This window comes from Grus americana, chromosome 12, assembly GCF_028858705.1.
Source record: "Grus americana isolate bGruAme1 chromosome 12, bGruAme1.mat, whole genome shotgun sequence".
NCBI classification, from domain to species: Eukaryota; Metazoa; Chordata; class Aves; order Gruiformes; family Gruidae; genus Grus; species Grus americana.
In genome coordinates, this window is record NC_072863.1 from 7,260,295 (window position 1) to 7,279,200 (window position 18,906).

Here is an 18,906-nt window from a genome sequence, read left to right on the forward strand (position 1 = left end):
GTATGCAGGATCAGGTCTTTCCTGATGACATTTCACGCCAACCTTTACTGCTGATCTGGCACCAGAAGAATGGAAGTGATGCTTTTAGAAGCAATTCTCTGAAGAGACACATTACTGACATTGCTTAAAAACCCTCTCACTTTGATTTTAAAGCTTTTTCACTACTTTATGGCTGTGGTGACTATCTCTAACACTGGCTTTTTTATGATTAGCATGTGTTTATTATTTTCGTATTTTCTTTTGGATTCTCTTTTTATCTTAAAGGGCAAATCACTGCTTCATTGGGTCAACAATTCTCCTTCTACAACTGATGGCAGAAATACTGGCCAGCGCTGAGAATTAACATAAGTTTGAAATCTCTTGCTTCTAACATTAAAAACACTTATTTGAAATAGTTCCTTTCTGATTTCTATGCTGGCAAGAGCTCCTACGACTTATAGAGTACAAGTATGGCTCTGGCTCAAGGCAAGGTGAAAAAGGTAACAGAAAAGATTTAAGCAGATCTAGGTGCCCGTATACATCCACACAAAGAAAACAAGCCGAACCTGCCCAAACACCATGCATGGAAGAGGGCAAAGGGATTTAAAATAAAAAAAAGTCCCAGTATGAGCGAAACCAAGGGAGGAATAACTACCTGAATCACAAAACAGAGTATCTAGCCTCAAAGATGCTAATTCAGGTCCTGAGGGATCTAATCAACCTCTTTGTTGAAGTAAAGATAAAACTTTTTGACAGCAAATGCTTTCTGATAAAATGGAATTTTCAATTACCCTGCAAAACATCTGGTCCGCGCTGCCATTTCCCGGGAAAAGCACCACCACGTTCTGCAGTGTTGGAAAACATTTCACGCTGAGATTTCCCCACGTTGCTGAGAGGAACAGGCGTCAGGAGCTTCAAACTCGACAGCAAAGCTCCCGCGGCCGCCAGCATCACCCACCGCTGTCTCACGAAGGCGATGCCGGTGGTGGGTCTGCTGCCCGGCACCACCACGCACTTCACCTCCCTGATGGAAACCAGGGTTTCCTCCAGTGCTGGACTCTGAGTCAAGGTTACACCAGGACGTGGAGAAAATCCACCCCATATTGTGCTGAAAAAGGTCAAGATACAAAGGGGGACCCAAAGATTTACCCCCATCCTCCAACAGACTTCTCCAGCCAACCCAAAACGTCGCTGAGATCCAACAGCTGCTTCAAAACCTCCCCTTCTCAAACAAATCCGTTTGGAAGCTCAGCTGAGGATGCCGTTAGGAAAGGAGTGCATATACACTTCTAGCAGCACTTAACACCTCCACAAATAAACAAACAATTAAACAGCAGCGAGGCAATCAAGAAAGGTGGAGCAGCGCCGGGTGCCCGCCTTCCTCAGCGTTCCATTTGGTATCAATTAGCTGGGGAAGGAAAACAATTCTGGGCGATAATGAACTCCAAATTGGGTACATATTAGAGCAATTAAAGCCATCTTTTCAACTGATGAATTTATAATCAATAATTAAGATCCTGAGGTAAAGAGGGACTGGGCAGAAGTCCTACTCCCAAAATAAGCGACGTGGCTGAGCTCCAGGCAGTATTTCTGATGACCTGCCGCTGCCCACGAAAATTCGACACCCTTCATGCTACAGTTTGCCATTTTTCTGGAAATCTAGGTCATTTCCAAAGGAAGAGCAAGGGCTCCTGCCAGCAGGACTGGCAGCTGGTGTCACTCCCACCCAAGAGTGGCACCAGGGCAGTGAAGCCCCCTCCAGCCCAGGGAGGGCGGAGGGCCCCAGGGCCACCTGAGCATCCGCAGCAGGTCCTTGGGGATTCCATGGCCACGTACTCACCACCAGTGCTGGGCTCACACACTGGTTTAAGAACACTAAAGGACTCATCCATGCCTACCCCATGCCTGTCTCTCTCTGCAGGACACCCAGCATCCCACTAGGTGAAGGCTGGCCGACAGGTCCACGCTAACCCCCAGTGCCACCACAGAGGGATCGTCCTCTACCCCCGAGCTGCAAGGATTTCTGCCAACCAGCGTCTTGCCTCGGCAGATCCAGGATTACCCACCAAGCAGATAAAGACTCCCCAATTATCCGGATGAAGTCTGAGAGTTGATCGCTCACGAAGGACTCGTGGTGTTACAAGCCCAGGTCCAAGCCCAGCAGAGCCTGGCCATGGGGGCACCTCGCTGGGCTGCCAGGCAGGATCATTAACATCGATGATCAAACCCCGGCGACTCTCTGGACACACCTCTCTGGGATTATGCGAGATGTCGTTCAGGCAGGGACGGCAAGCGAAGGCGAAGCATGGGGACACGAGCTGCCAGGCCGCCCTATGGCCACGGACCACATGCTCAGGGCAGTGGTCAGCCCACTGGTCCTGCACGTCCTTGGCACTGAACTTGTTGTGTTTCCTCCCACACCACCACTCCGACCCAAAATCGGTTAAAAATTACCATGCCAAAATGATCACTTTAATCATGCAGGAACCGCTGTTACCACCATCATCTCAGCATCTTGATTTTCCTGATTATTTTGTGCAGTCCCTGCTCGACAAATCAGCTCAGAAAATACTCTCTTTAACCTTTTTTCAGCTTCTGTGACAGTAACTGCTAACCTCCCCACCTGCGCCGCTCCTCTCATTGCTCCACGAACACCCCAATAACCTCGCAGGCGAGTCCCCCCGCTCCTGGGCACAAGGCAGCGAGGGTCCCGCAGGATGGGAGAGCTGCCCCCCCCAGCACACCCGCCTGCCTGCAGGTCCAGCCGGATGGCAACGCAGCGCTGGCATGCCAGCTTCCTCCCAAAAAAACCCCAAAGCCAAGAGCACCAACCCCCTGGCCATCACGGGACCAGGAGCCAGAGTCCCAGGTTGCCTTCGGAAGTCGCCTTCTAGAAATACTGACTTTTGGGGGGTATTTTACGTGCAATGAGGAGTTCATGTTACAGTGGATTGGACCATATTTATTTCCACCTGATCCTCCAACGAGCTCTGCCTCCAACTCATCCTCTTTAACTTATTTGCATTGTTATCTGGTGCACAACAGAGCCAGCACGCAGACTTATCAGAAATGTAATCTCTGTAAAACCCTATCTGCAGTCCACTGAGATTGTTTTTTTTTGCCGAAGAAATGTGACAAAAAATTAACAGATGTTGCTCAGACCATTCAACAGGACGGGAATCAATTATGAACATTTTTGCCTCTACAGTCATCCCTTACTGCAGACGCATCTCAGGAAACCCTCTCCTGATCAAAATGAAAAAGCATTTCTTTGTAATAGAAGAATAATAAATGATGGCTATCAGCCTGCATTCTCTGACACGGTGCTGGTCCGCGGAGAATTAAACTGCCACTGTACAGTTATATAAATGTTTAATTTTTTTCATCTTTGGCCACAGTAGGGTTGTCTGGAAATACATTATCGCTGCGGATGCCATCCCTCTCCAATTAGCGTGGCTGGCAGCGTGGAATGGGTAGGTGACCTCCACGTTCCCCCTCCTCGCGGAGTCTTACAGGGTTAACTACGGCCATTTAACAGACTCTATCGAGAATTAATACAGTGATCAGCTTCTCTCCAGAAAAAAAAAACCCACATTCGGCAGCGCAGATGGCAAGAACTCTCTCTCCCCCGTTTGACTCTTTTATGACAGCAAAACAAAGGCTTTTAATGATGTTTACCATGAATTGAATTAAACAGCTGAAGACCAGTTCATAATCACAGCATTTTGTTTTCATATCCTTAAGTCTTTTAGCAGTGGGGCTTCCAGTTGAGCCTCAGCTACAGCTTATCTCAAGATATAGCCAAGCGCCCCGAGGCTCCCCGGCGCCCGAGCACCAAGCCGCATTCAGGCTTCTTAATTGAAAAAGACAGGATGTTTGCATAGGATGTTTGCATCCGTCAGACATTAAAAGCGACATTCATGCTCAAGTACAAACGACGGCTTGGGCTCGGCTGAACTCCTCTGACTTCTTTCCTCTAGCTAATACCGGTCTGGTTTCGGAGTAGGACTTCATCCCTACACGTGGGGATGCGAAAGAGCTGAAACCCGCTGCCTGTTCAGGGGAAAAGACACAAAACCCTCGCCCACTGGCCTGAGCTGATCCCTCGTGGGATGCCTGACTAATTGCCTACATGCTCCACTGACCTTTTGGAAAAGGTGCCTGGACGACGCCTGCGCGCAAGCTCTGGCGTCGGCGAGCGGAGCGTGCGGGGAAGGGTGCACCGTCTGCGCTCCGGAGAGGAGCGCTGGCAGGGACCAGCCCCGGGCACGGCGCCGGTAATTCCGGCCCTAATCCTGACCACGCCGCTTGCTCGCTGTCAGGCGGATGCTCAGCACCTTGGGTTTTCTGCTGTGAAACAGAGGATAATCCTAACTGCTTGCTTACCTGACAGGCGTGGCGTGAAGATTAATTTAGATCTACGCAGCACTCTGACGACGTAAAGAGTTTTCCCCAGCAACCGCTAAGCACCTTTACTGCGCACCCACTGAGGCAGCACCGGAGCCACCGGATGGGGCACGTGGGGGGTCAGGGGGGTGCTGGGCAGCCCCCCCAGGGCGCACGGCGGTGGCTCACCTTGCTCAGGGGCCTGGGACCCCATGGAGGGGACGCTGGTGTTCAGCACGTCGTTGACGGCCGTGTCGCAGTAGAGGCCTCGCTGCACGTCGTGCTCGCTGTCCGTCTGGTCGCTCTCCTCGTGGCCGCTGTCCTTCAGACTGTTCCCCTCCAAGTCCTTGAACGTGGAGCTGCTGGGGGAGACACAGCTGTGACTCACTGGGTGGGACAAGGTGGCCCCCCTGGGCGCTGCAGCGAGACCCATGGTGGTGGTATGGCTGCCACGGCACAGCATCACACCCCGCAGGGATGGGGAGGTCCCCTGGCACCCCCAGCACCCAGCGGCAGGGCCGGGACTGCTCCCCCACCACGGAGAGCTGGGGAAGGGGACTCAGGGGGGCACTCCCTGCTCAGCACCTCTGCACCCCAAAACACAGCATGCAGCCCGCACCGCCTCGCAGACTGCTTCTGCCCATGGGTACAGCGCGAGCCCGAATTACGATTGGGATATAAAACTGGAGAATAAAATATATACATTAAATGAGCTGTTTCTATAACTGGCCTCCCTCAAGTTGTATTACATCATATTGAAATTTGACAGGATCTAAACCCTAATTTTTTAGGTTATAGGCCAAATCCTAACTGCTTAAAGTTTGAAAACAAGTCTTCCTAGAAACACATATTCCTTTTCACTGTGATGATGCCATTCTTATTTTTTAAAATAACCCATTGATTCTGGGCCCACGTTCGCACAGCTTTCAGGAGACGCCATACGCAGTGGAGCGCCCTGACATCCCCTGCAAGCGCAGCCACTGCTGGGGGGACCCGAGGGCTGAGCTGCTCCATCACCCCAGGGCACCCCGCTCTGGCCAGCGAGCTCTCCGCCGGGAGCCTCGGAGGCTGGGGGGACGGAAGACTTTCGTTTCTGGCTGCACTGGGGACCCTTCTGCTGCTCCCTGCTGCCCTGCGAGGGGTGATGCCCCATGCCACCCGGCTGCAGCGAGCCCCGGGGACATCTCGAGATGCGCCTGGCCCAGGGTGGCACGGCCATCAGGGCGTCCCTGGGGCACCCACCCTGCGCCTCCTTCCACAGCCAGCCTTGGCACGGGAAATGTGCACCCATCGGGGGGTACTGCCTGCACCCACGGCCCCAAACTTTCTCGCTGGCTGATTTGGTGTGAAACACTGGTGGAAGAAGCGGCCTGTGCTTCAAAGCCCCAAAGAGCTGGAGATTTTCATTACTCTGAAAAGCCCTTTTGCGTCTCCACGGAAACCAAGCAGACCACCTACCATCTGATGCTTTGCAAAAGCACGCAAGGGGGGAGCTTGAAATACATATAAATTGGTAAACCTTCAAACATTACCTTTTAAATAAAGATGTCCCTGTTGAAGCCACTGACTTTGATTCCAGGTGACATCAAAGAATTTTAAGTTAAGAAAGCACTACAAATCTACAATTCATTTGTGTGCGCGCAGATGAGCAAGAGGCAGGCAGACAACACAGGAAAAGTACAAATAGATTAATTAAAGTGCTGGATTTGAGGAGATTCACTCACCAAAAATAGAAGAGCTACAACATCTTCATAAAGGCAAAGGATGAAAATGATGCCACAGCACGTTACAGAAAATATTTTTTGTTCTTAGATGTCTGCACAACGTTCCCAGCACCCGTCGTACTTAAGATACAAGACAAAGGTAGAAAGCGAGGGGAAACGCTGTCCTACACGGAGCTGCTGTTCATAATACGCAGGCAAACCGTGTTACATCGCATTTATCTTCCCCGCAGTGAACCAGACCGTAATGCAGCAGCCACACGACATGTTTCCGCGGCTGACACTTCTCTAAAGGATGGGCAGGTCTCGAGGAATGGCAGCAGCAGCATTTCCCAAACAATACAGCCTGGGAGTAAGCCCTGCTGCCTGCGGCAGGCGGGAGCGCTGCTTGCCTTTATCTTAGGTGTGAACGAGGAAAGATTAATAGATTTGGGGTTTTTTCAGGATGCTTGCGGACTCTCCGGCGAGGACCAGCGTGGCGCCGGCAAGCCATCTCTCTCGCAATCGCATTAGTATCGTTAAACATCATGAACCACGCAGGCAAATATACCTGTCCTTTGCTAGCTGAACCTGAGCTGCTTAAACAATGTGCTTGCAGCTCCCTTACTCCTTTTATTTTTAAGATGTAAACAAATGGGATCTCAGCCAGGCAGATAATTGGATTTTTTTACTGCTCAGATCAGATCTCAACAGTTCAGGGACGGCTCCTGCTCTCCGTTACACCCCTGCTGCCACGATGGCTTCTGCGTAGCCCCCGGGCACAAGCCCACCGGGCACAAGCCCCGGCTCACCGGCCGCACACCTCGGCCCGTCCCTGGGGAGAAGAGGGGAGGTGGGCAAAGAGCTGCCGGCCACCTCCTGCGCCCGCATCCTGCGTGGGGAGACGGCCCTCCAGCCCTACGCGGCGGCCTCCTGATGGGTATCGATTGTGCTGTGTCAGTGCCTTTCCCTGCCTCAGAAACGGCGGGGAGGCAGAGGCAAGCCTGGCCGCCTGCCCCACCGGGGATGCTCACCTCTGGTTTAACACAATCCAGTGGGGTTCAACTGGGTAACCCCGGCGTTAACCTCCCCGAGACATTTCTTGGCCGCTGCTGAGCTCTGAGGATACCAGTACTTTATCCAAAGGGTTAAATTCCCCCAAGGGTAATTGCCAGGTTGCAAGGGAACTGATGATTTCCTTCTTACCCGTGGAAGAAAAAAGCCTAGCAAAGTGCTGTTTTGCCTCGTATTCGAACTAAAACAGTGAGCGTGTATCCAACCCAATTACCTACCCCAAACGAGATTTTTTTTTTCCCTTTCCCCCGCCTCACATGGTAGGGAGATCTCACCATCCAAATCTATCATTTTATTCCTGTGCATTCAAATAGAATAAACTCTATGAATTTGAAAGTTGTCAGGGTAACAGCACTCCACCTAACTCACTGCAACTTCCCAGTGCGAAGGAGCCAAAGAGAAGAAAAAAAGACTTGCCTTTATTGCAAACCAAGAGCAATGGGACTTAATAGGAAGTAAATACTGTTTTTAAAATCAAATGATTACTCTGGAAACGTTTTGCATATTTAAAAAAGCAAGTAGTATATAACACAGTACGGAAGAACATTAAATAATCAGGATTTGGCTGGGCAAACCCAAGTGCTTTCAAGCGAGCCTACGTACCTTTTTATTAAATGAGCTCTGCTGTTCACGTAGTTGGAATCGAAGGAGTAGTTTTCAGTCTGGAAGGAGGAAAAGAAAAGGGAGATGGTTACTAGTCTGATTTCACCAGGACTGGGAACAGCCAGGTTTGCAGAGCCAGGACAACCCCGCGGAGGGAAGGCGCATCCCTGCATGGGACGGACCCCAGTGAGCGGGACGGAGCCAGGTGCAGAAAACTTGGGTCCCTGTCGGTCTTTCCACCAGCTTTCACCAAAAAAAAAAGGCTGGCTGGTGACCACAGAACAATTTGCAGAGAAGAAACAATGTGACTATGCTCTGTTACAAAACTAATTGCTTTTAATTCCCTGATGGACTCAGTTCTGTGTGTGTCAATTTGACTGAAAGTTCAAAAGGTATTTTTCTTATTAGTGTATAATTAACATGTTAAAATATTTATTGCATAGATATGTAAATGCCAGCAAGGTAATCCCCTGCCACAGAATTTAATGTGGGCACTTTTCTTTGTTTTACATCATTTCATTTGCAGAGACGGTGGGCTCTGTTATTAATAAAAAAGCAAACAATGGGTGATATGCTTAAAAGTTGGAGGGGAGTGAAAGCGGAGGGAGTGGAAGTCAATGGATTTGTCATTTGCAAGCAAAACCCACTAACTCGCTCTGCACTTGAAAGACCATCTTTTAACCTCAGATTATAAAACCCCGGGTTTCCGGTGCTCACAGCAGGTAAGGAATGAAAAAAAGCAACCAGAAGGTGGAGAAGAGAGCATGGTGTTACCACCCAGGACACCATGGTGGGAGCCGTGGGGTGGGATGTGGCGTGTCCTGCGTGGTGGGATGCGGTGGGAGATGCACGGTGGTACATGGTGGGAGCCGTGGGGTGGGATGTGGCGTGTCCTGCGTGGTGGGACGTGGTGGGAGATGCACGGTGGTACACGGTGGGAGCCGTGGGGTGGGATGTGGTGGCCGTTGCACAGTGGGATGTGTGGGAGCTGCACGGTAGGATGCAGTGGGAGATGCACCATGGTACGTGGTGGGAACTGCATGGTGAGTCCCACTGGAAACCATGTGGAATCTGCAGGGCCTGGCCAGGATCCTTCCTGGGCTTCAGGGACCCATGAAGATGCAGGTCTCTTTGTATGAGTCAGGCATGCCAGTCCATCCATCTGTCCACCCAAAGCCCCCCCAGATCTGCAGGGATCCCACCCGGGCTCCCCACCAGCATCACCCCCAGCCCGGGGAATGCTCCTTGCCCCCGCCAAGCACCCAGGGCAGCAGAAGAGCCAGACTGTGCTCTGCTCCCCTTCCTCTGGGCTGGCAGCAGTGTCCCCCCAGGAGAGGAGCGGGGACAGCCACCTGCCCCAGCAGCCCTGTCCTGCCTCCCTGCTGCCACGGCTCCTCCTCGCCCCGGCCCCGTGGCCTCTCTCCTTCCCAAAGAGTCGCTCTGGGATAGTATGGCCTGTTTTTATGGCAATTATGAACATGGTAAAAATAAATGCATGCATCTTTAATGTCTCAATAAATAAAGGAAAGCAGAGTCTGCTGCTAACGTAATCACAACGGCAGGATGCAGGGAGCGGGGCTGCTGCAGCAGAGCCGAATGTGAAATCCAATCGTACCCCGGCAGAGGTTACACCGCTCTGCCAAGATAATAAAGCAAAGGCAGCGCTGGTTAAGTGTGACCTTTTCTGAAATACAGCACAATATCTAATTTACCAAACAGGAGCCTCCCAGAGAGAAACATGCAAGGAGCTGCGAGCCGGGGGAGTTGGCCTAGCACTCGGCACAGCTCGGTTATTACTTTCAGATAGTAATTACTGCTGGAGAGTCACGCAGGAGATTTACTGCACAAACTACTGGTCCCTGCAGTTCCTGCATCCTCAGTCCTGCAGGACGACTTTGATGGTTAGAGCTCGGGAGAAAACGGACACAGGTATTTTTAAAATACACGACGTCAAAGACTTTAAATGCTGCAGAAAATGCCCGATCCTGTGTTTATCCATCAATCCTGACACTGCCATCCCAGGGGGAGGGATGCCACCCCACGGCGTGTCCCCCTCCAGCAGCCCCGCGGGGCGGGCGGGAGGTCCCAGCCCTGCACACGGGCTCTGAGGGCAGCCAAGCGATGGAGGGCAGGAGGGATCAGAGCCAGTTTTGGAGCAACCCCTGCCCGGCGGGGAGACCTCTCCATCACCCTGCGCTGGCGGATGCGGGAACGGCTCCAACAAGCCTGGAGCCTCAGCTGGCTCCGTCCCTGTGTCCCCAGCCCTGCCGCCGTGCCCAGCAGCAGCGTGAGACCCCCTGCACCCACCACTATCTCCATCAGCTTCATCCCTACGTGTGCACATCTCAGCTAATGAAGACACAACTCCCAAGTCCACACGCAAGCGAGCAGGTTCCCGCGGGGTCGGTCACAGCATCCGTTCCCAGGCTTCAAATCCCCCCGCGCCACCGAAAGCAGCATGACTAACGCTAATTACTTCCAGATTTTGGACAAGACAAGGAGTGACATGGCCACAAGGATGGGAAATGTGCTTCCCTGGGCTGGGGGTTTGCACCCTCAGCGAGAGATGCCTGCACTGCCCGCACCGGCACGGTCCCACCGGTGCATGAGGCAACCCAGCAGTTTATGAGACCTTTCCTCAGCCGTGGGATTATCCATCAAGGTTATCTCCATGCAGGCTAGGGGATCAAAACAGAAAAATAAAAAAGAAATGAGATTTTTCATGAAGAAGGGCTGCTTTATAGCTTGCATTATTCAATCGAAGTTCACTTGATTTAATTCTAGTTCATCCTGCAAAGTGCAATCACTTACAAACAGAGGCAAAACGACGGGGAAGGAGAACGTCTCCAGCATGTCAACATTTTAATTGGGAAAGGATCTGCTCCCTCTCTTAATGAGGCCCAAAGAACAAAGTCGAAGCACAAAAAAGAGGGAAAAAGGTAAGGCTGACTGGCGCCGATGAAAGCGTGCTCTTCGTAAAGTGCATCGTCGAGAGGCCAGCCCTCATCTTCTTCATTATTTTGGCAGCAGCAAACAAACCCTTACTTTCTCACTGATCAGCATCGCTCCTGTACAAATCAAAGGGGAGCCCAGCCTCGAGCCCAGCCTCTCCTTTCCATGTCCAGAGCCGGGTAGGGCAAGGATCTCCCAAACAGCGCTGCCAATTCTTATCTCCTGCTCATTGTGACGCGAATAGAGGATGCTCACGCTTGTCAGGATCAGACCCTCAGCCTCTGTGCTATGAATAAACAATATGTTCAAGGCATCGGAAAGCACCAAATAACACCTAGCATAAAGTCCGCGATCTCAGCCTGCATTTCTCTTGGAAGAGAGAAACCCTGCTGTCCTCCGGGCTCAGGATTTGCTTTCCAGATGCAGGCATGTTGGTGTCAATGCCATCAAAGAGAGAGCCCTGGCTCGGCACACAGCTTACCAGCGCCTAATTTGAAAAATGCTTTTATTTAACTGCTGCCGTAGCAACACAAATATAAATATAACAACAGAAACACTCGGAATCAAGCAATCAGCAGGGAAATTTTAAGCTTTTTTTTTTTCCCCCAGCAGTTGCTTTTGGTTGAGGACTGCCAATTCCATTAAATTAAAAAAAAAAAAAAGATGTACAAACGTCAGTACAACTCTTCTTGACCTAGACATTGGGGGGGGGGGGGGGCTAGAGGGGGAAGGGTGACTTCCCCGTTAGCAAACGGCCGGTTAGCAACAGGGCGCTGCTCTAACGACTGCTCACTCTCTGCCTTAGAAACAGAAATAAACCCCAGAGGATCCGATGGCAGTTTAAGGGGAATTAATGCCAGCAGAAAGGTCAGTGGGCTGCAGCGACTCCGGGCACGACCACCGCTGTGGACTGATGGAGAAATAGAGGATGCTGGCTGGGGTCGGTCCCCAGGGTGGGGGGGACGTGTCCCGGTTTGTGCCGGGAGGCTGGGATCAGCGCAGCCGTGTCCCTGCCAGCCTGCCCGCCTCGGGGCGGATGCCCAGGATCTGGCTCTTTCTCACTCTTCCCTCTTTTCAGCTATTTCAAATGTGGGGGTTTTTTTCAAACCAAACTCCACGGAGGTGAAAATCCAGCTTTCCCCGCTGTGTCTGGAGCCGGGCTCTTGATGAGGGGTTTAGCTCCTTGGTCCGCACATCAGCCCCCCAGCAAAGTCCACGGTTGTTGGAAGCTGGACCCATCTTTCCTGACCCAAAGTGACAGGTATCTGTCCCTCCGCCAGCCTCCGCCTCGGAAGACGACTCTAAAGCATCTCAACGCGGGTTTTTTTGCCCTTCTTCTCACTTCAGGGTGAAAACATTTCTATCTTTCTACAAATTATTGTAAACCTGCTGCAACCTCCTGCCAAAGCATGTAGGGACCCTTCACAAAATCAGCTTCATAAAAATGACACATTTAGCACCACTTTTTCAGGGTTATCCCTTGAGCCTTTTTTTTTTCCCCTACGTGCCTTGTTAATAAAGCTTGCATGTCACCCTTTATTATTAAAAAACAAAGCGGACCTTTCTCCAAGGCTGCAATGTGCATCTCTCCTTTTGGGTTTCAGAAAATCCTCCCAAAACATGCAACAGCTCCTCATCCTCTGCATCGAGCTGCATGTCTTCACCAGGAGCACCAGTCTCCTGACCTTCCCTCTGTGCTGCAGGCATCGTCGGGGACCACAGAAATGGCAAATTGTTCCCAAAAATCCATAGGGCCTCCCCAGTGGGAAAGGCAGGGCTTCTAAGACCGCTTCTCCCAGTCCTTCTGTCTCCTTGGTCTTGTTCTCCATGGGCCACTCAATCTCAGGCTCCAGCATCTGCAATAAAACTGTTGCTGCCTGTTAGGAGATCTCGCCAGCACTTAATTCTTATGGTTTGAACTATATTGTGGGTGATATAGAATTCATGCAAATTAAATAAAAGCACTCCAGCCGCACTTGGGAAACAGGAAAAATTTCAAAGTAGGGACCAGATCAAATGAAGTACGCATCAGCGATGACGGAAAGTCATTATCATTTCGTAAGCTGCTTATTTACCTCATGGGAAATAAGTAAGTGGTCCGAGGCTCCTTCCCATCGGGAGCAGGTGCAGTACAGAACCCCACCGAACACCGGAATCTATCCCCGTGGCCCCGAGAGGACCAGCCAGGCTCGTCCTGATGCTCTCACGCCCAGCAAGGCGGTCGGTCTCTCTGCGCACACCGGCAGGAGACTCATCACATCCAGCTCCGGGCTGGGAGCGGATCACAAACGACGTCAGGAGAGATTTTTCCCCATTGTGTGTGATGCCACGTAATTAGTCCCTGTGCTACCGGCTGCTGACGAGGACACCGCTGCCTCGGAGCATCGGTCAGAGGCCAGGACCGGTGGCCGGAGACCAGCTTGGATGAGCACCGCGGTGCCTGAACCATTTGAGGAGTTCTGCTCCTCCTTCCCCGCACTCGCCACCGGCTCCGCTCAGGCGCTGACAGCATCTGCAACGTCTACGGCCACGGGTGAGGGTCCTGAGCACCACGGCCACAGCCTGGGAAGATGTAGCAGGAGACAGACCCGTATTTCTCCATTCCTCGCTCTCCAGAATCGGCACCTCCTGGCATGGCGGGCATCAGACATGCGAGAGCAGCATCAGCTCAAAGCGTAGAGTTAAACCCCCGTGCAAACCCTGCCCGAACAGCTGCCGGTGCTCCCACCTTGGGGGAAAGCCAGCAAACGCTGATGGACACGGTGGGGTGAGCGATGCCTGCGCCACCCCAAGCTGCCCACCACCCTCTCCTCTGACAGCCAAGCTGTGCTGTGGCTCGGAGACCCCCGTGGGGCCAGAGCCTTTGGACAGGACCTGGCTGGGCACCGGTCCCCAGCAGCAGCTCCAGCCCCACTCCACGGGCACTGGAGCATAAGGCAGGGGAGGCGGAGGGACGCACCTCTGCTGTGTCAACAGCCCCAGGCAAGGCAGAAGGAAAATGTGAAGTAATTTGGCTCTAATTTGGCTCTTATTAAGGAGCATTTAAGAGCCAGTCACCTGGAGAAGTTCAATAAAGGTTAAAAGGATCTGACCTCTGGCATCTCCCTTTGCACCATCTCCCTCTACCCCAGCTTACTGCTAAAGCCTATAATACAGGAGATTGCAAACTGTAAACTAGCAACATAGTGTCTCTGAAAAAGTAAGTGCATTTAGCATCTGATATTGATGTTTTATAATTAGAAGTAATACAGCAGATCATTTTCCTGCCCTTGATCAATGAAACCAGGGTTGGTTTTGGGGTTGGGCTTTTTTGCAGACGCTCTGATTGCTGCCTAAACCAAATGGAGCGGTGCCTCGCTCAGTTCAGCAGGAACGAGCAGAGACGAGGATGTGCAAACACAGCATCCATTTAGATTTACTATCCCTGAAATATAAACAGAATATTTATTTCTGACCTTTTAAGCACTAATTCCAAATTTAATGAGGCACAATGAACATTCCTCAGAGCCAGACTCCATGGCTGCTTAACACCACCGACCCTCTAATTATTACTGCAGCTTAAATAAAGGGCATTTGGTTCTGATGGACATTATTAAGCACCGAAGGAACTGAGTCCAGCCTCCATTTTCTCCTGATGAAATAAAAAGCATCGCAGAGAAATCACTGGGAGAGTTCATCCTTTAGCATCACCCGCTCATCAGAACGAGCAGAAGTATCAAACCAGATTGTATTGCGGCGCAGGCATGCTCACTAATCCACACTGAACTCCTGTCCCCTCCCCAAATAAATACAGGCTTTCTCATTTTTTGACTGAAAATGGATCAGAGGCAGGAGGAAAGGAGCTGCTGTGATGTGATTTTGAAAAAGGGTGTAGGATTAGAAACCCAGATTGAATCCCGAGAGCGGCAACACACAATGAAGCCATAATTACACTCCTGAAAGCCACAAATAGTGTCACCCAGTTGAATTTGTCAACATATCAGAAATCTACAGTATGGTTATGAAGAGCAAAAATGCAGTAATAAAAAACCTGCCTTACATTCGGATGGCACCTATAACCCAAAAGCCCTTTGGTGGCTGTGGCACAGGGATCCCTCCAGCAGCACAGCTGAGGCAGGCACCCCCTTGGCACCACTCCCCCAAAAATCGATCAAAAAGCAAAATACTGGCCCAAAAGAGGGGGCATGCTCTCTAGGCAAGAGCGTACAGACGCCTTGGCTGGACCGTGAGCGGCCAGGGAGCTGCCGATGCCCCAGCAGCTGCCCAGTGCCCCCCCCCAGGGCTGGGACAGGAGGGATTTTGGGGCAGCGAGGGAAATGCCTCTCTCCCGTGTGCCCACCGATGGCACAGGGCTGAGCCGGCCCCGGGAAGCTGCCTCAATACCCCGAGGAAAAATCGCTGTGGTGATGTAATAGCCAATAAACCTAATAAAAGGTTTTTTTCCCGTCACCTGTGCCTGGGACTTTCAGATGTGTAATGGATCCATGCATGCAGCTTCCAGCGTGGACTACACCCCTCCCTAAGTAGTGCGAGAAACAATCTGGATCTAATCAGCAGCCCCAGGGTAATGGGGCATGACTTACAGATTTGTTAAAAAATCTTTCGGAACTGTCCTTTCCCTGCCTCCTGCCATTAGGAATGAAAACAAATATAACAGAGGAACTTTTTTTCAAATGTTCCCATCACTAGCGCTAAATAAAACTCCTTGTCATTCACCTTCTGGAGCGGCAGGTCAGACTGATGCGTTTCGTAGGGAACAGGAGAAATCACAGATTTGTCACTGCAAAAAAAAAAAAAGAAGAAAAAAAAAAGAAAAACCAAAAATCATTGCAGCTGAGCTAAAAATAGCGAAGGCGTGAGATGCCGCCGCCAGCTTGGCACAGCGGAGTGACGGGATGCCTGGGCGGCCGTCCCACCGCCTGCACCCCTGAGCGTGCACAAGCCCCGGGGCGGGCAGGGGGCACAGGGACACGCCAAAACGGGGCTGAGCACCGCAACCAGCAGCCAGGCTCAGCTGGTGCCGGCCCCCACAGGGGCACCTCGCTCTGCTTCTGCATCCCGGAGGAGACAGGGGCACCCCTCAGGCACCCCAGGGCGGTGGGCGAGGGGGCCCACGGGGGCAGCCACAGGATTTCCCCGCTTCATGGCTTAGCGGGGAGAAATTTGGCAAGGGGGTGCCGAGACCCATGCCGCGGCAGGCGGCCGCCCCGGGAGCAGCCGGAGAGGGCAGGACGGGCGCACAGGGATCCCGTCCCTGCCACGTGTCTCAGCACAAGTCCCATTGCTTCTGATTTTTGGGCACGCAGCAAGCATTCCCACATCACCTACACACCCCACAGACATTTTCATCCTACGGCTTCCCCAGAGGCCCGATCCTGCCCCATGTGTGTCCCCGGCACACGGCCGTGTGCATCCGGCGCTGGCAGTGAAACCTCCGCGCCAGCAGCTCCTGCCTGGCTTCAGCTAAAATTCCCCAGCAATGGCGGGTAATAAAACGGAGGGAACGCTGCCCCGTGTGCTCATCGTGTTATCATTTACATTGTTTATCTGTAATTGCATGGGAAGGCTTGCAATCAGCACAGCCTCAGCAGCTCCTGCTCTGAGCCTCAAGGGGATTTTGCTCACAACAAAATTATTTATCAAAACCACTTTCCCCCGATTTTTTTTTCCCCCTACTTGGGCAGGAAAACACAGCTGTGCGGCCCACAAAATTACCCTACAACCATGAGGCCAAACCCGAGCGGGACTGGCCTTGCTGCCATCGCCGTCCTCGGTGGCCACGGCACCACGTGCGGAGCCGGGGTGGGATGTGAAGCCTGGCTTGGCTCAGCTCAGCTCAGCTCAGCCCAGCCCAGCCCAGCTCAGCCCAGCCCAGCTCAGCTCAGCTCAGCCCAGCCCAGCTCAGCTCAGCTCAGCTCAGCCCAGCTCAGCTCAGCCCAGCTCAGCCCAGCTCAGCCCAACTCAGCTCAGCTCAGCCCAGCCCAGCTCAGCTCAGCTCTGCTCAGCTCAACTCAGCCCAGCTCAGCCCAGCCCAACTCAGCTCAGCCCAGCTCAGCTCTGCCCAGCTCAGCTCAGCTCAGCTCTGCTCAGCTCAGCCCAGCCCAGCCCACCTCAGCTCAGCTCTGCTCAGCTCAGCCCAGCCCAGCCCAGCCCAGCTCAGCCCAGCCCAGCTCAGCTCAGCCCAGCCCAGCCCAGCCCAGCCCAGCCCAGCCCAGCCCAGCCCAGCCCAGCCCAGCCCAACTCAGCTCAGCCCAGCCCAGCTCAGCTCAGCTCGGCTCGGCTCAGCTCGGCTCGGCTCAGCTCAGCTCAGCTCAGCTCAGCTCAGCTCCCCTCAAAGCCTGCTGTCCCCAGAGATGCCACACTGGCCCCAGCATCCTCAGGGACACCCCAGCACCCTCCAAACAGCCCTTCCTCCCCCCGGAGCCCCACTGCCAGCTCGGGGGCACCAGGAAACTGAGGAATTTAGCCCAACAGGAGCCTGTTTTCTCTCAGAATAAACTGTAGGGAAATAAACACCAACAAAGCGCTCGCCAGGTGAGGGGATCTCTGCTCCGGTGCCAACTGGATGCCCCCCTCCATCCCCAGGCTGCTCGCTCCCCTTGCCCGACAGCCACCCCGCGTTATTAACAGCCTGGTAAACACAGCCCCTTGGTTATTACAAAGATGCCAAAACCTTACTACTTCTTGTTCCTTCCAGTTAATGTACCATAGCCGAGGATGAATTGCTATTACAAGGAACTAAAAATAAAAATGTTTCAGAGGCCGTAATTGGCTTGTCTTGTTGGGCTTTTTAAGGAGCCAAAGTACCAGTTCCAGGCTATTAGCCCTAAGGTTGTAGGAGAATGGTGTAAAATATTTCTTCATTAAAACCCTACTTTCTCCATAGAGGTGTTTTTCTTTAGGGTTTTCTTCCCCACCTTTCCTTCTTATTTTTTTTTATTGTTTTCTTTTTAAAAGACGTGTGTTATTTGATAAGCTTTAGTTAAAAGAGGGCTTCAAAAGCCCCGAGGTGATATAAATAGACAGGGCTTGGTGCAGCTGGAGAACCAGCCAGAGCCTTCACTCATCTATTCAGGTCATTTTTCTACAAAACTTACATAATATTCCTCAGTCGCATCTGTAATCTTGGGCCATTTTTAATAATCAGCACCAAATCTTGCAGTCCTTGGGGAGATGGGGCTCTGTGCCGGCAAGCCCCCAGCCCACCGGCGTGGGACGGGGACCACCACCAGCGCAGGCTGCTGGGTGCAGGAACTGTGGGGTTTTTCATTCCTTTTGAGGGTCTGTAGTGCTACTTGGTTATTGACAGCATTTGTAACCACCATTACTCACTATCAGCAACAACCACGACAAAATCAAAACCATTTATTCAGCAAAACCCTTCTTCTGAGAGAAGCAGATGCTCTGCCCAAGCAAGGACTCGTTGGCTTGGCACCAGCCATCCTGATGAGGATGGTGATGATGCACCAGCAAATCAACAATAATTTATGCGCACGATTTTAGCATTGGCTTTGAGTCCTGCCACTTGCAGAGCCTGCTCCAACCGATGGGAGCACCTTGGGGCTGCCCCCGCCACCCACACGGAGCCGGGCACGGCAGAGACCCCTTTACGACTACAGCTCGGAGCAGCACGGCATTAAAATTAATAATAATAATATCAATAATGATAATGACCAATCTCAAGGTAGAGCTGCACAGCAGGGGAAGCTCAGCAGAAAAATGACAACAGACCCTTTGACTCTCTGCTTTTGCGCAAGGAGAAGGATGACACATTGCCTTGTGAAACGACAACCCAACGGGTATTTACTACTTTGATTTTGTGATTTGAAGGTTCCTGCTAGAAGATGACTATTTCTGTTAGGTACAATTGCTATTTTTTTGTAGTGTCTAGGCAATACCTTGTTAAAAAGGGCAAAACAACAGTTATTAATTACCCTAATTAACCCAATTCATAAGACACATTTGTGTGGCTGTCATGACAACTGCTTTGACTAACTTGCCAAGAATAGCTTAGCTGTCCATTCAAATAAATCCCTGATAATTACTAGTCTAGTTTACTGGGCTTCTGTGATAATAATAATTAGTGATACTGTACAAAAGGTCGCGCTAAACAGTTTATGAATGATGCATTTCGCATGGTGATTACATGAGTCACGCAGCATCCAGCAAACGGACGCAGCCACCACGTTTCCAACGTGGCAAGATGTGATTA

The 18,906-nt window shown here is 51.8% G+C and overlaps 1 protein-coding gene across 2 annotated transcripts in view; it reads right to left on the bottom strand.

The window, feature by feature from the left end:
- The window catches only part of PCDH19 (protocadherin 19), a 60,280-nt gene that overhangs the window by 24,013 nt on the left and 17,361 nt on the right, over nucleotides 1–18,906 (bottom strand). Inside the window, exons 3-4 of one of the 2 annotated variants that reach the window (XM_054839786.1) lie at nucleotides 7,743–7,801; nucleotides 4,555–4,724 (exon numbers count right to left, since the gene is read on the bottom strand). In XM_054839786.1, the coding sequence (XP_054695761.1) occupies nucleotides 4,555–4,724; nucleotides 7,743–7,801 (229 nt within the window). Of the gene's footprint in view, nucleotides 1–4,554; nucleotides 4,728–7,742; nucleotides 7,802–18,906 lie in introns of both variants that reach the window. The other variant, XM_054839785.1, reaches the window with a different exon arrangement.